The sequence below is a fragment of the Stigmatopora nigra genome, chromosome 3 (genome assembly GCF_051989575.1).
Source record: "Stigmatopora nigra isolate UIUO_SnigA chromosome 3, RoL_Snig_1.1, whole genome shotgun sequence".
NCBI classification, from domain to species: domain Eukaryota; kingdom Metazoa; phylum Chordata; class Actinopteri; order Syngnathiformes; family Syngnathidae; genus Stigmatopora; species Stigmatopora nigra.
Genome location: NC_135510.1, coordinates 6,847,073 through 6,862,335, shown reverse-complemented (window position 1 = coordinate 6,862,335; position 15,263 = coordinate 6,847,073). Strand labels below are relative to the sequence as shown.

Here is a 15,263-nt window from a genome sequence, read left to right as displayed (position 1 = left end):
TTAGTCCAAAGGAAGTGAAATTTGTTGCAGACATAAAGATTGTCTTCTAACTGGGTTAAGTGGAGTGAATGGAATACTTTCCACACGTTTTCTATTGACGATAAATAGCAAAATCATTATCTTATCTGTGTACTACCCGGCATGTTGAAGTGAGTTGAGAGAGAGGGTTTACAGCTGGAAAAATGTTGAGCATCTATCGGGGAGATAGTGTTTGTACAAAGAAGGCCTCACTGCACTTAAAAGCTGACCTGTATGATTCAGAAAATACTCTTTTTGTTTCATAATCCTGTTTTGTCCTGTTTTTTTCAGACTACATTAACAGAGGTGCAATTTGGACCAATGAAGTTATTTAAAGACCCACTTCAGGTAATCTTATTCATTGTTTGTACTACATTTACACCATGTGATTGATTGAATGTGTTTTTACACGAATCAACTGAAGTTCCTTCTATTGCTATTATTGACAGTGATAGGCGTCCAATTCATTTGTAATGAAAGGCCTGCCAGCCCTCCCAATTCAAACAATTTAGACGCCTATCATCGCCAATGTCACTAAACATTGAATCCTGATCAATGACTCCCGAGTTCAAATAGTTTGTACGTCTATATCCGAGTTAATGATTATACTGTGTGCAATGGAGCTTTTGGTTGTCAAGGCAACAAGGTCAAATGTTTAGGCCCAAGTTCATACCATAATGAACAATTCCAAAGTTCTGCGGGAAAAAAAAGTAGACAGAGAGGCGGTTCAACTTTAGAGGCCACTGTTTTGTGTATGTTGAATTGCTCAATGTACAACCGAGGGGGAATTTGACTTTAGAGGTTCCACTGTATTATGAGACAGACAGACTACTTATTGATAGTCCTTTTGATTGGTTCTGCCCAGTCTACAAAATTCCAGTAAGAGGACAAATTTGGCGTTTCACAAAGGCGCTCGTGTGTGTATCCGAAGCAAACTCGTAATTTATGCTCCCATCATTTAAAAAAAAATACAAACTGGAACAAGACACGACTGGTAACTTAAAAAAAAAAAACTCGTATTTTTTAGGCACACATAAATCAAGGTAGCAGAGTGTATTTTGGGTGGACCACTATTCTGAGACCAAGTTTCCGTTGTATAATTTAGTGCCCTGTTGCACCGGGATTGTGGAGATTTAAAATTAAAATACATTGAATGAGAAAAATAATTGGAAGCAGATTTTCAGATGAGAATTCTAAGCTGTGTCACTGAATGGAAAGTCCTGAAATTATACGTCCTGTAATTTCAAATGGGCGTGCACCAAGTATCTTTTAGGAAAACGAGGGAGAGATAACCCCTTCCTGTTTTTGTCAGTCCCAGCTGATCTCTGCTCCTCCTCCTCGAGGCTCACAAAATTTGGCCAACTTCTCATGCTTTCAACATCAATCCAAAAAAAGACTCCACCGTTTCTCCAAATGTGGGATTCTGTTCTAAATTTGTGCAAACTTTATGTCCGTCGTGATGCCTTTACGACTTTCTGGTATACAACATGTCGTGAAAATGTTGAATTGCTCAATATGCTTTGCATTAGTAACACTCCTCAAAGGTTTAAAGTGGGCTGCATTTTGGCATCAGGCCGTGTTTTGTTACTTCAGACCTGAACCAATTGTCCCAAAGAATCCAACTTGTCAAAACATCTAACTTTACCCAAACAAAATCCACTCTATTTTTCTCCATAACGTCTGCTCTTTGTATGCTAACTTGATGAAACACGCCGTGTACAATTGCCGAATCAAACTTTTCCCCTCTCCGCTCCGAATCTGATCCTGGCCAACGTTGGGGGGGGGGGGGGGGGGGGGGGGTGACGTCTGTTTGAGAGCGTGACTCATGAATTTGCTCTGAGTGCAGCCCCGCTGTTGGAGGGCGGCCCGCTTTGCGAGTCCAGTATTTACGCAACTAAGAGCTTCTATGGAAGTCTACTGGCAAAGGCCTCTCGATGACAGTTTTGACGACATCGGCAGCGCTTTGGACTGTGAGCAACTCCACCAATCACGTCAAATATCACTGCAGCGGCTAAATCGAACTAGTGAATTCCTAAAGAGACATCAGCCTGTGAAATACATGATCTAGAGGGCCAAATAATTCCACAAAGAGCAGCAGTGGGTGCCTGTTTTCGTTCCAACCCAAAACACAAAACCTTTCCGCCAATCTGGTATGTTCGACATATACAATCAATGGATTGCTTCTATTAATGGGTTAAACTGTCATCGTTGAATCGGTTGGAACAAAAACCTGCACCCTCCCCTGCCCACCCTAAAAAAAGATACTATATGGTATTGACACACACATTGCACACAAATGCTCGACTGAGATCAAGCTTTCTGACAATGGACTGTACATTTCTTGCCCTTTTTTCCCCCATCTCTCAACATTTTGGTTTGCTACACTAACGTGTGTTAACTCATTGCCTGCCATTGGCAGAAATGGAGATCAATGTTTAACTGGGAGAACTGGCAGGGAATGCTATTTTTTTTACTGACACTGACGGAGGTATAGACAGACGTTCAGTCCGTTTTGCCTGGAGGCTGGCAGCATTACTTACTCTCATTCAAAATGGCAAATATTCTTTGAGGCGATACTGTAAAACGTTTCTTCTTTGCAACGTATGTCCAAAGTAAATTACGCTCACCTGCTACCCTAGTGAGGAAAAGCTGCTCAGAAAATGAATGTATAGGCTATTATTAGCGTATAGTGCAGTGACATTGCACGAGGTCAGAGAGACAAGGCGAGGCGAGCCCCCCAATGAGTCACAAGGCTTGATGTGCTGAGTAATCTCTTGTGTTGCAGGTACTTTTAGTTTTTGCCAAAGAGGACAGTCAGAGTAATGGCTTCTGCTGGGCTTGTGAGAAGGCCAACTACAGGTGCAGCATGGCACGCACGCCCGAGTCGGCACTCGAATGTTTTGCCGAGAAGCTTCACGACCTCGTCATCATTGACCACAGACATTCCAGACACTTTGACGCTGAAGCACTATGCCGGTAGGACGCTCGTCTTTGCTGGATTACTACTAGGATGTAATCTCTTACTTATCAAAGGTTTAGATTGATTGACTCCAAGGAGGATATATTTACGTGTTAAATGGGCATTCCAATTTTAAAAAATTCTACTAAAAGAATGGTTCCAAGTGGATTAGTTACCATTGCTCACTTCTTTTTTTAAAAAAATAGAGAACTATCAGAGCTTGCTATAATGAGTTGTGATTCAAATTTACATGCAAATATAGAATTTATGCAAAAAACAACAACAACAACAACACATTAAAACCCTTAAGGCATTTTTTTGATTGCACGACACACTTGTATTTGTGCTTTACCTTCCACAATTGGCATTTATGTCCTTTTTATAGTGTTTTGGGAATCAACTATCCAACGGCGGGTTCCCCTCTTTTGAGTGAACCGTCAGTGCTAAATAAATGAGAAATGAGCCGTGTCGGCCCGTGTGCCGCCTTTCTATCTTTAGCATCCGTCCAAACCAAAAGCGCATTTACAAACATTCATTTGCCCTGGCCAGCGTATATGTTAACTCCATTCATTTTGCCCCGCTCCATATGTTCAGTGTACACGCTCGGGCTCAGACCGGGAGGGGGGGGGGGGACTAAAGGGTCTTTATGACCGCTGGCCGGGGGAAACCGCAGGCGGATGAGCGGACCCGTACACTGCATTCTTTCAGAGGCCTGGGCCCGCTGGCCCTGCTCCGTCATTGGAGCCGCTCGGGAGAAAGGGAGCGTGAAAAACTGCAAAATATGTTGATTTGCTGCCACGGGCTTCTCTGTCAGAGGGACCACGGTGGGCTAAAGGGCTCTCTCTGTTTACACTCAGGTCAATGAGAGCGGTCAGCTCTTCAGAAAACACTGTGATAGTCGCCGTTGTCAAGAGGTAAGTACAACTCGCTGACCCCTGCTCAAAGATACCTTTTTCAACAAGTACTACAGTTCAACTGTGCCGGTAAACATTTCAATCAGGCCCAGTTGTCCTTCTCTGTGCTGTGTGAAATTTACAAGACCGATTAGTTTCACTTTACAGGGATATTAACTCAAAATGGTGGCCATCCGTGCTGTTTTGAAAGGGCAGTCCATTCAAACTGTTGCAATGAGCACAGACTGCGTTTTAAAGAGATCATTGATTGGGTCCAACATTGCACACTTATGTTATAGGTCTGAATGCAAAATGATGTCAAATGAGACCCTCTGAAAAGGACTTTTACTCATTTTAAGTGTATTTTGTGAGAGCATTCCGGCACATTCCCTTATCAGCACGATGATGCCTGTGCAAGGAATACTACGATCTCGGCTCTTCCCATTCATTGGCTTGTTGTTAATCCTGTGCGTTTTTCCGAATGAATGGAGAATGTTCAAGCAATCTGGATGGGTGTAGCAAAATGTTTAAATATAAAATAAACACTAGACTATGATGACACCGGAACTTAGACCTGTTCTGGAGATCAAAAAGGAACTTTGGTATTCATTCTCGGGCCAAAAACCTAGTTGGGGTGATTAATTTTAGTCCAAAATGCATAGATGACAATAGAAATGAATGTCTTATTCATTTTAGCCTGCAATAAAATACATCGAATTGAGCAGAAATAGTATAAAAATACAAAAACTAGTTCAGGCTGAAGTTCAATGTTCTGCCATGTTCTCTTTTTCAGGCCAGACAGGGAGGAAGCCTCTGTCTTGCCCTTGATCAACGCCGGTTTTAATAGGGTGAGAGCCCATTGTGTATGTTTGTGTACGTCCTCTACCTAAATTTGGATTCCTCCCATGAAATATTTTCATAGCGCTTCTGTCAACACTCTATACAAGACAGGGATATAGATTGTAAATCTTTGTTTGCTTAGGAGACATAGGAGGAAGGCATAGAATTTCTCCTATGGCTTTTCCTATGCACATTTCTTTCAGCAAGCTTGTGTAAAATGGATCTTTTAGCTGATGGTCATTTTGCACTGTTGAATTGTGACCCGCAGAGATATGTGGAGAATGCCAATATGATGGCTTGCTATAATGAACTGCTGCTGCTGGAGCACGGAGAGGTGCTTGCGCAGTTCAAACTCAAGTGAGTTGGACAACTTTTTCCTTTATCTTTTTAAAAGGTTATGCAAAACTACATGTATACACGTATATTGGGCAAAACTCGACTCACAGAAAGTCACAAATGTTGGATTTGGGGGTCCATTTTCAGGTTGGACAGCATTGGTCAATTTCTAATCCATTTTTTTTAATTTATGGATTTGATGTGAATCGCCAACAGTAGCACAGGAACTTTTTTGTTCAATTTTAAGGTGCAAACAAGTCCTTTTGTTCACAATATCAACGGACAATTGTTTTTCTCGTTACCTGTCCAAGGGCTGGAAACGCTATTTTCACAGCTCTAGAACAAAGCCAAGAGGCCATCGAGATCACTTCTGAAGATCAAGTCATTCAGGTAATTAAATTGTTCAATTTCTGTCCAATTTTCAATATTTCAATCAGGGTCGTGTAGAAATATGCTCTTTTTTTTATATTAAATCTATGTTAGATTACTATTTTTGATTACCTTCAAATTCTTCTGTATACTTTCCACAGTATGTGAATCCTGCCTATGAGTCCATTATGGGATACCAACAAGGTGAACTCATAGGAAAGGAAATAATAGAAGTGCCTAAAAGTGAGAAGAATAAGCCTGATCTCCTTGAAACAATAAACTCCTGCATCCGGAAAGGGAAGGTAAAAACTATCTCATCTTCACTTTTTCTTAACTTTGCACAATTTTTGTTAGCCTCGGTAACAAAATTTTTGTTTAGTTTTTTTGTCATATCAAATAATTTGCTTTTTAGTGCCATCTTGTTTGAGATATTCCACATGAAAATATATATATTCCCAAATATTAAAAGTTAAGAATTGATTATTATTTAGATCAGGGTTATTTCAAAGCAATGAAAATGTGACTTCTTCCTTCAAAATGTATGCTACCTTTGTAATTCATTTATTCCACAAAAGTCGCTCTCAATATTTGCAGTATAAGTACATACTAAAAAAGAAAAATGTCTTTTTGTGATCATGTGTTAGATTGCTTGGCCACACCAAAACCATGAAAGAAGTCCGCACGTAGTAGTTTGATTATGGTATTTCTGCTGAGTCATCTGTTGTGAATGGCAATAAAATTACAGAACATGCAATGATAAACACTATTTAATATAGAGATAGAATGTAATTTCTGAACAATTACGCAGAAATATTCGGTGTGTTTTTTGTGTGATGTTATGTAACATTTCAAAGCTACAGCTATTTTTAAGTGTTTCAATATTTTATGCATTGGTAGGCTGAAATGTGTGGGACAGAAAATGTCGAGAATGAATACTGGATTGCAGGCTAGTGTGTGTGTTTTTGCTTTTTTTTTGCTTTTTGGAGAAATGTCATGGTACACGCGTCAGTGCGCGCAGCTGATGGCTCTGCTGTAATCTTACTACACAGAGAGCAAAGGTCAGCCGCAGAGCTGCACACAGCAGGAAGGCTCTTTTTAAGAAGCCACAACAGTGCGTAGGTAGATGGATGCGGACAGAAGGGAAGGGAACATGAAACCGACCGACGCTCTGGTTTGGACCAGCGCACCCTCAATTTTGGGGAAAATTTCGAAATACTCGCAGAGCCAATACATTTTTTTGTCTGTATCTGTGGCATTGTTAGAATTCCTCACTGTGCTTGATTCCTTTTAGGAGTGGCAGGGGATTTATTATGCCAAAAAGAAAAACGGAGACAGCGTCCAGCAAAATGTGAAGATCACACCTGTAATTGGACAGGGAGGGTGAGTGTCACAATGGCAAATGCATATTTTTGCACTTGATGAATTATTTGAAAGACTTTCCTTTGTGTACTCGGTGTACTAAATGGAATCTTTTCAAATGTGCAGGAAAATAAGACACTACGTGTCTATCAACAGGCCTTTAAATGATAATAATAAGGTGAGACAAGATTGCAGTTTTGCTGAGTAATTAATATATGAATGTATCTGATGTACTACGCATTGTGTTTACCATGTGTCCTCCATCCAGACTGATAAATCAACCGAACGAGTGCAAGCAGAGTCACAAACAGGTACAATCCCGTCTTTAACTTGTTTTAAAGGCACGTGAACGTCTCATGTTTCAATTATTGGCTGCTATTGACGGCAATAGATGTCACATTCCTATTCATTTTCAGCCAATGACTCAATTATATCAAGTACAGATGACAGTATTTTTCAATGTATTTAATTTCTATCCCAAATTTGCTTCATTAGGGTTTACTATTTTCTGGCGCAGTTTTACATTGTCCTTTTCTCCCCAGATATCCAATCCAGTAAGCACAAAGACCGAAGGAAAGGCTCTCTAGATGTGAGATCCACGACATCTCGGGGGAGCGACGGTAAGAGTGATGAATGGAAAATTAGCTTATGAAACCTCTCGATCACATGCATACAAACACTGTAATCACAAAGTAAGAAAGGAGAGCACAAAAATGATAAAAGTTGGTAAACAGATGATTTTTTCCCCCTTCTTTTTGCTTAGGGAGCTCACAGCGACGTCACTCGTCGATGGCCCGAATCCACTCCATGACGATAGAGGCTCCCATCACTAAGGTAGTGCCTCAGACTCGGGTCATGTGACCACCAGTGTGCAGATGCTCGCAATCTCTTGACAACACTGCCATTATAAAAACCGCCCGGCACCACCACCAGCCCTTTTTGTACATCCACCAGAAATAGATCCAATTTTCTACAGGCCACGCAAGCATGTCAAGAGGGGACGGTGATAAAACACCATATTTCATACGCGCCGTGCCAGGCGGATCTGCACTTTCTTTTCTTGAACGAAAACAGAAAGACCCTAACCCATGCAACCACACTAGCCAACATAGTAGATTAATAACATGTTGAGAACCTGTAATTATTCCAGTTGTGTCATGGTTCCAGGTGATAAACATCATCAACGCAGCACAGGAGAGCAGCCCCATGCCTGTGGCCGAGGCCTTGGATCGGGTTTTGGAGATCCTCCGGACCACCGAGCTCTACTCCCCACAGCTGGGCACCAAGGATGAAGACCCCCATACGAATGACCTCGTTGGAGGGCTAATGACGGTAAAATTTGACAATGAAAAGTGGCCTCTTACAAACTGAGAAATGTAGTTGAATGAACAAATGACTATTTCTTCATCAGTCAAATCTTAGACCAGAATCTCAAAAACTGCTTTTCCAAATAGACTACAACATTTTTGTTTCTGATAGCAGAATCTGAATATCTGCCAATTTTTATACTAGATCAAGTTGTATTATTATTATGTTCATTCATGACAATAAGTGATATAATTGGGCCACGCTAAGTGGGTTCAGGTTCATAACCCTGCCTCAATATGGCCAGTTTCATGTCTCGGATTTTTCCCATCATCAGTTTGCCTGCAGTCCTTTTTTGTGCTTACCTTTCCGACATGAACATTCACGCAGTTTTGCATGCGTGTCCCCGGGGACAATTCAAACTACATTTTTTGCCTGTAAAAATGTAACAACTTTTACTTTTTGAAAATCGGCTAGTGACACCACCAGGAAGTGATGAAGTTCAGAAGTAGGCAAAGTGCCAAATTGGCAGTCTTGGCATCAACCCACAGGAAGTGTTAGATTGTCCTTTGTGCTTCTAGAGGCTGCAGTAAAGACTCATAAATGCACAATGTGGATTTCATAAGGGGATGGGAGGGGTACCGTGTACAGTTGAAGCGGCTTGTTGTAAAACATGTGTTCTGTGATCAAAACCACTATGAATTCATGATCTCTAATCATTTCTGGAATCGGGTGGTTATTATTTCATCTGTGGCTCTCATTGCGGTCACCATACACACAAACTTGGTGACCGTTTGGACAGGATTTCTCTTTTTTTTTCCATTTTTGAGAAAGTCTTAAAATAGCCAGTGTGTACAGAGGCACTGCCACCACCAGACAATGTGCCTTTTTCACTTGTTAAGTAAACATTTCACTCAACGACACACACGCACACATGCCCATGTACGCCTGAAATAAGCGCAACTTACTATAGAGCGTAATTGCTTTAGCAAATAGAGCTGAAATGAGGTGGACCATCTTTTTTTTTTTTATATATAACAATAGGAAATGTTGTATTGGTCACCGGAAATGTAACAAGTTCCAGTTATGCATGTTAGCTCATTTCATCTTCATTTTCAGGACGGCCTTCGCAGATTGTCGGGAAATGAATACATCTTCTCCACAAAACGTGAGTTACAGTGCGTCAGTTACGAAATAATTCCCAAGCGCGCCGCTATATTTGATAGATGTTTTTTTTCCTCTGGTTGTCATTTAGACGCCCATCACATCCCCAGTCACTTGGCCACTCCCCTTTCGCTAAATGACATCCCGCCTCGGATCGCTCAGACCATGGAGAATGAAGACTCTTGGGACTTTGACATTTTCAGCTTGGAAGCCGCCACCATAAAACGGTGAGGGGACTGGTTTTGAAGCACCTGTCTAAGACGGAGGAAGGCTCAAATATGTATATGGTGTTCTCTCTCTCTCTCTATCTGCAGGCCATTGACGTTCTTGGGTTTGAAAATCTTCTCCCGTTTTGGGGTTTGTGAGTACCTCAACTGCGCCGAGGCCACTTTGCGCTCTTGGCTGCACGTGGTTGAAGCCAACTACCACTCCAGCAACTCTTACCACAACTCTACTCACGCGGCCGACGTCCTGCACGCCACCGCATATTTCCTGTGCAAGGAGAGAGTTAAGGTCAGTTGGAAGGCCAGAAAGTAAGACTAGTTCTACATGTGCAACATCTGGAGCAGCCAAATATCTGTTAAACTACAGGGATGTCCCCATCCCATATTTTGTCCAACTGGCTTGATTTTTAAGGAGGTAAAATAAAAAATCAATGCCTTATTTAGCAAAGCTATCCTAACAGCTATCTTTTTTCCCCCCATACATTTTTTTACATATACTTTCACTGTTGGTCAACCATTATGATATACATATTAAGCTATCTTGGTTGTCATTTTCCCGACTTTTTTGCTATTGATAGATATTTTCCAATTGTTCTAATGTTTGTTTCAGTAGTGTAAAACATATATACATGTGTGATATATAGAATTTTTTATTTTTTTTATGCTCTATCCTGTGAAAAATGACGTAAGCATGCTCGATTTCAGTTCACGTGAACAGATCAGGGCAATCCCTAAATGATATGGTGTGTTTGTTTCCTCTGCTTCTCTCTGTAACAGCAAAGCTTAGATCCCATTGACGAAGTGGCCGCTCTAATCGCCGCCACCGTGCACGACGTGGACCACCCGGGTCGCACCAACAGCTTCCTGTGCAACGCCGGAAGCGAGCTGGCCATCCTGTACAACGACACCGCCGTGCTGGAGAGCCACCATGCGGCGCTGGCCTTCCAGATCACCACCCGGGATGATAAGTGCAACATATTCAAGAACATGGAAAGGTACAGTTGCTCAAATACATCATCAAATCTCTAGCCATTTCAAATTACTGTGTGCACTGAGTGTAAATGCCAGATAAATGTATGTTTTTACAAAGGATATGGCTACTATAATTACAGTTATATATTATTATAGTATGTTTATAGCTCTTTTTTGAGTGATCAAATTCGGGACTATCGTGTTTAGTCGACTGTCAATGGAATCTGGGTTAACTTCACGTGCTTGGCGAAAAAAGTGCAAATTCTGAATAAGCACAGCAATTTTAATTATTATAAAAACATACATTTTATTTTCAAAACGTATTATTTTGTAAAATCTAAAAATATATTAAAAAAGGTAAAATAATTGTTTTAGAGCTATAAAAAAAACCCTGAATATTCAGGGTTATTAATCCAGTTCTTTTAATCCATTAATAAAACAAAAAAATCTAAATATTATATCTAAAATCCCATTCAATTGCCAATTTGTGAATCCCATTTTTTCTCTCCTCCCAGGAATGAGTATCGAACGCTAAGGCAGGCCATCATCGACATGGTACTCGCCACCGAGATGACCAAACATTTTGAACACGTCAACAAGTTTGTCAACAGCATCAACAAGCCACTGGCGGCTTTGGAGGAGAATGGGGTGAGATGAATACAGTCGCATCTAAAACTCGTGCATTCACCAGCGTAGTTGTAATCACTGTTGCCATGGACACGTGTATCAGCGCAAGGAGGGAATTTTACAACTCGGTACCATCTTTAGCGTCTGAGTGCGGAATGGCCCGTGCAGACTTTTCAAGCTTCTCTTGTCTTTTTAAGCCAAGTCAAGATAGGAGTCCATCAGAAAAGGGCAATTTTTCTCTTGCCAGTTCATGCAACATATGTGGATGGATATTAATAGACTTGGCAAATTGTTACTTTTGCTGTCATTTCACTGTAAACACTCAGATTTGGTATCTTGTTCAAGTGAAATGTCGCCACTTTAAATTGATTCTTGTGTCTGGCTACAGGGAAATAATGACGAGGAGTCTGTGAAGAGCATTTTGACGTCACCCGAGAATCGCATTCTTGTCAAACGAATGCTTATTAAATGCGCAGACATCTCCAATCCGTGCAGGCCTCTGGAGCTCTATATCGAATGGGCCGGACGCATTTCAGAAGAGTATTTTGCACAGGTGACTTGAAAAATATTGTCTGAAATTCCAAATCGTGCCTTACTAATGCCTATTTTTGCTTGCTCGAAATTTACTTGGGATTAAAAAATGCTCCTTTGTCCCATATTTGCTCCAATGACTTGTTTCATTTAATAGGCATTGTGATTGGGCATAAAAAAGCCAGTGTATTCTTCACCGGACGGTGAAATGGTCCCATTTTGACGAAAACGACTTGACCGTGAAAAGGACTTGATCATTTTGAATGTGTGAGAACAGCGTGATGATTCATCTGTTGTGTTGGTTACAGACGGACGAGGAGAAACGGCAAGGCCTTCCGGTGGTCATGCCGGTCTTTGACAGAAACACGTGTAGCATCCCAAAGTCGCAGATTTCGTTTATAGACTACTTCATCACGGACATGTTTGATGCTTGGGATGGTAAGGATGTGCGCTAATTTTATTTTATTTTATACACCGGTGCTTTAACTTAGTATTCCCCGCCATTGATGGTGAGGGAAGTCTCGTGAAATCTAGTGTAACCTTTAGTTTATTCAGAAAGGTCATTCACAAACAATGATTTTAAGTTGCTAGCGTTATCAGGAAATTAATTAAGCACCTGTACATTTTAGAACTGTCAACTAACTACTTAAAGTCCTTTTATTTTCCCCCAATTGACACTACACATTATAATCCTCTTACTTTACATATCAAGTCTGGTTTTTACGTAATCATTTCAAAGCTTTTTTGTTGAAAGACATGCATCAAACACCTAAATAAAACAAATTATAATCCAAACAATCATTACAATGAAGAGCAAATGACCAACACAGGACCAATCCACTAATCCATCACATAACATAATATGGTACATCGTATGTATTAAAAAACAAAATGTTCATTGACGGTACACTTTTTTTTTTTTTACAGCAAAAAAAAAAAAATCTTTGATGTCTGTGCTGCTTCTCCTCACAAAATTCAATGTTACAAATGCTGACTTATAAATTCACTATGAAAAACCAGTACACATGAATAAAATATTCTTCTTAATGGTCTTGTCTTCAGCTTTTGCGGACCTCCCCAACCTTATGCAGCACTTGGACAACAACTTCAAGTACTGGAAAGGCCTTGACGAACGAAAACTGCACAGCCTACGACCGCCGCCCGAGTAAGCCCTGGTCTTCTGACCTCCCACCGCTGATGTTGCATATGTGCGTGCAGAAAACGCAGTCCTCCCCAGTGACGTTCTGACCAGCGCCTGCGCCCCCCCACACACACACACACACATTGTCCGAGGAGAACTGTGAAGTCAAAATGGACACTGACGGACCTCAATGGAATTTGTCACAACTCTCAGGCGTTTCCTCCTCTTGAGAACGGGTCCGAACAGGACTTGGTTCTTCTGCCGGCCTGAGAAAGCTAGCTGACCTTGCTATTTGAGGAGAAACTGCTTTATTTTTATTTTTTTTTTGACTGAAGGAGGAAGCAACACTGGAGGAGAGAATGGAAACCCGGCCGGTGCGAATATTGGAAGGTGTTCAGTACGAGTCCGATCATACAATCGCCTTTATCGCTCACCCGGCAAGACAGGACAGCTCATTCTGCCCCCGGTGGCTGAAATATATGAAGTAACCCTTTTTTTCCCTTTTTTTTTCCTGCTTCCTGCAGTCAATGTCCTTGTATTTTCACGTGTCCTACAAAAAGGCATCAAAGTGGCGTCCGCCAATTGGCAAGTGGGGGGAGATTTGTTAACGTGGTGATCCGAAATTAGGTTTTTTGGGACAGTTTCAAATGAAATATTCGAATTGAACTTGTCGCTAAATTAGGAAAAAAAGCCAAAGGTAATGCATTCAGATACTACTATAACCCTCACTATTATCCATATGAAGCATTTACCCTATTAAACATGTTTATTTTCTTATCAAAAGTACAGTAGCAGTTCAAGACCTTTGTATTGCGCTGTTTTCCAAAATGTCTACATCTCGGTTTGTCGTGTCAATCGTCATGGCAACAATTCCTAACGTGGCTTTGTGCTGTAAACCGCTTGACATTCGACAACAGCAGAAATATGTGAAAAACATTTAGGTAGGACTTGAATTTTTTTCTTTTTTTTTTTTCTTCCTCACTGATTTTTTTTGTATCTGGTTTATCCTACTGAAAAGACTGCCTTATTTTATACAATATTTATACAGTATATCCCACTGTGCAACTGCAAGAAACATCTGGAGTTTTTATTACAACATAGTCAGGTTCTGTTCAAACAAATCTCAATATTTTTATAGACTTTTACACTGGATTTGCAGCAATTGAGAGCAAGCGTGATGGCGATCAGAGTATCTTTTGATTTTGGTGGTCACGCAGAAGTGTCCAAAAAAAGGAAAAATTGTCCATCGCTGTTTTTGGCTCACCTTGTTTTCAATTCAACGTCACACTTTTTTTTTGTTTTTGTTTCACTCGTCCAACATCCTTTTTTGCAGATTTGAACTCCAGGCCCAGGTTCAGATTGGTCATGAATAATAATAGGTCAAAAAGATGGTTTCTGATGAAGAATATTACCTGGTTAAAGCGTATATATATATATATATATAAAAATGCCATAGACAAATAAGGGTTTGTGGGATGAATGCAGTTACTTTGTATGTTAGTTTATCTCTAATGACACAACTGTACACTCAATCAGGAGACTTGTTTCTTCCTTCTGATTCACATCATGTTCTGAGGGCATGAAGAAAACAAATAGAAATTATTCAATAAAAATAAAAAGAAGTTATTCAACGTCGCTGATTCTTTCCACTCATGTCACGGCCTTTTCCAGTTAGAAAATGCTGCAAGTTATTTCTGTTACAGGAAAGCTATTATGAGAAGACAAACCTCAGATTTTCACGCTGGGACACGAGGCACTAATGTTTCTTTCATGATTTAGATAAATTATTACCAAATGCTGATCACCAGATGTCCACAAAGACGATGGAAAGGCCCCACTGCTGGTGGGGGTCATAAGAAGGTATGATCAGTTATTAATGTTTATGCTTGGCGGTAGTCTTATTTTGGGAAAATATCAATCCCAATTTTGAGATATTATTCTTCTAACTAATGGTAGATGCAATTCATTGTCAACTCTGGTTAGATTGTGAATTGAGCCACTGTTTTTGGTATAAAAAAATTGCTATGTTATGCCAATTTGAATTAGAATTATTGGTTATTGCATGAACTGATAGCGACAATATAATTCATTGGCTGTCATTGACAAGGCTATGCATCCAAACTGTTCAACTGGGAGGGCTGGCAAAATGGATTGGATGTGTCTATTATCACGTCAATGACCCTGCAAGGTGAGTATTAAAGCCAAGTCCTCCCAGTTTAGATGAAGTCGAAATTCATGGTTTTCTTAACTTGCTGCTCAGTGATCATTCCATTTGGACTGGGAGGTAGGAATGAGTGTCTAAATCTTTTAAGATGCGAATATGTTGACTGTATAAGTCATGTTTCTGCCAAAGTAGCTTTAGAAATTATAGCCTGAAAGTTCAACTTTAGTTTAATGAGACCATAAAATGGCCCAACCACATTTGGGGAAAGGGTTTTTATAGCATAATGCTGGCTATTAAAACTGATGTGGGTGCATTTGGCCACCCAAACTTCACCTCCTTAAAACAACAAGAACAATGGAGA

General features: G+C 40.5%; 1 protein-coding gene across 3 annotated transcripts in view; it reads left to right on the top strand.

Moving 5' to 3' along the window:
* The window catches only part of pde8a (phosphodiesterase 8A), a 31,229-nt gene extending 16,865 nt beyond the window's left edge, over positions 1 to 14,364 (top strand). For all 3 annotated transcript variants that reach the window (XM_077712646.1, XM_077712647.1, XM_077712648.1), the window contains exons 2-22: positions 310 to 366; positions 2,804 to 2,994; positions 3,835 to 3,891; positions 4,664 to 4,718; positions 4,979 to 5,067; positions 5,358 to 5,436; positions 5,577 to 5,717; positions 6,707 to 6,795; positions 6,901 to 6,952; positions 7,043 to 7,085; positions 7,317 to 7,394; positions 7,538 to 7,608; positions 7,942 to 8,106; positions 9,199 to 9,247; positions 9,335 to 9,470; positions 9,558 to 9,756; positions 10,245 to 10,462; positions 10,955 to 11,087; positions 11,455 to 11,619; positions 11,906 to 12,035; positions 12,660 to 14,364. In XM_077712646.1, the coding sequence (XP_077568772.1) occupies positions 310 to 366; positions 2,804 to 2,994; positions 3,835 to 3,891; positions 4,664 to 4,718; positions 4,979 to 5,067; positions 5,358 to 5,436; positions 5,577 to 5,717; positions 6,707 to 6,795; positions 6,901 to 6,952; positions 7,043 to 7,085; positions 7,317 to 7,394; positions 7,538 to 7,608; positions 7,942 to 8,106; positions 9,199 to 9,247; positions 9,335 to 9,470; positions 9,558 to 9,756; positions 10,245 to 10,462; positions 10,955 to 11,087; positions 11,455 to 11,619; positions 11,906 to 12,035; positions 12,660 to 12,766 (2,304 nt within the window). In that variant the 3' untranslated portion in view covers positions 12,767 to 14,364. The remainder of the gene's footprint in view (positions 1 to 309; positions 367 to 2,803; positions 2,995 to 3,834; positions 3,892 to 4,663; positions 4,719 to 4,978; positions 5,068 to 5,357; positions 5,437 to 5,576; positions 5,718 to 6,706; positions 6,796 to 6,900; positions 6,953 to 7,042; positions 7,086 to 7,316; positions 7,395 to 7,537; positions 7,609 to 7,941; positions 8,107 to 9,198; positions 9,248 to 9,334; positions 9,471 to 9,557; positions 9,757 to 10,244; positions 10,463 to 10,954; positions 11,088 to 11,454; positions 11,620 to 11,905; positions 12,036 to 12,659) is intronic.
* The last annotated feature ends 899 nt before the right edge of the window (positions 14,365 to 15,263 follow it).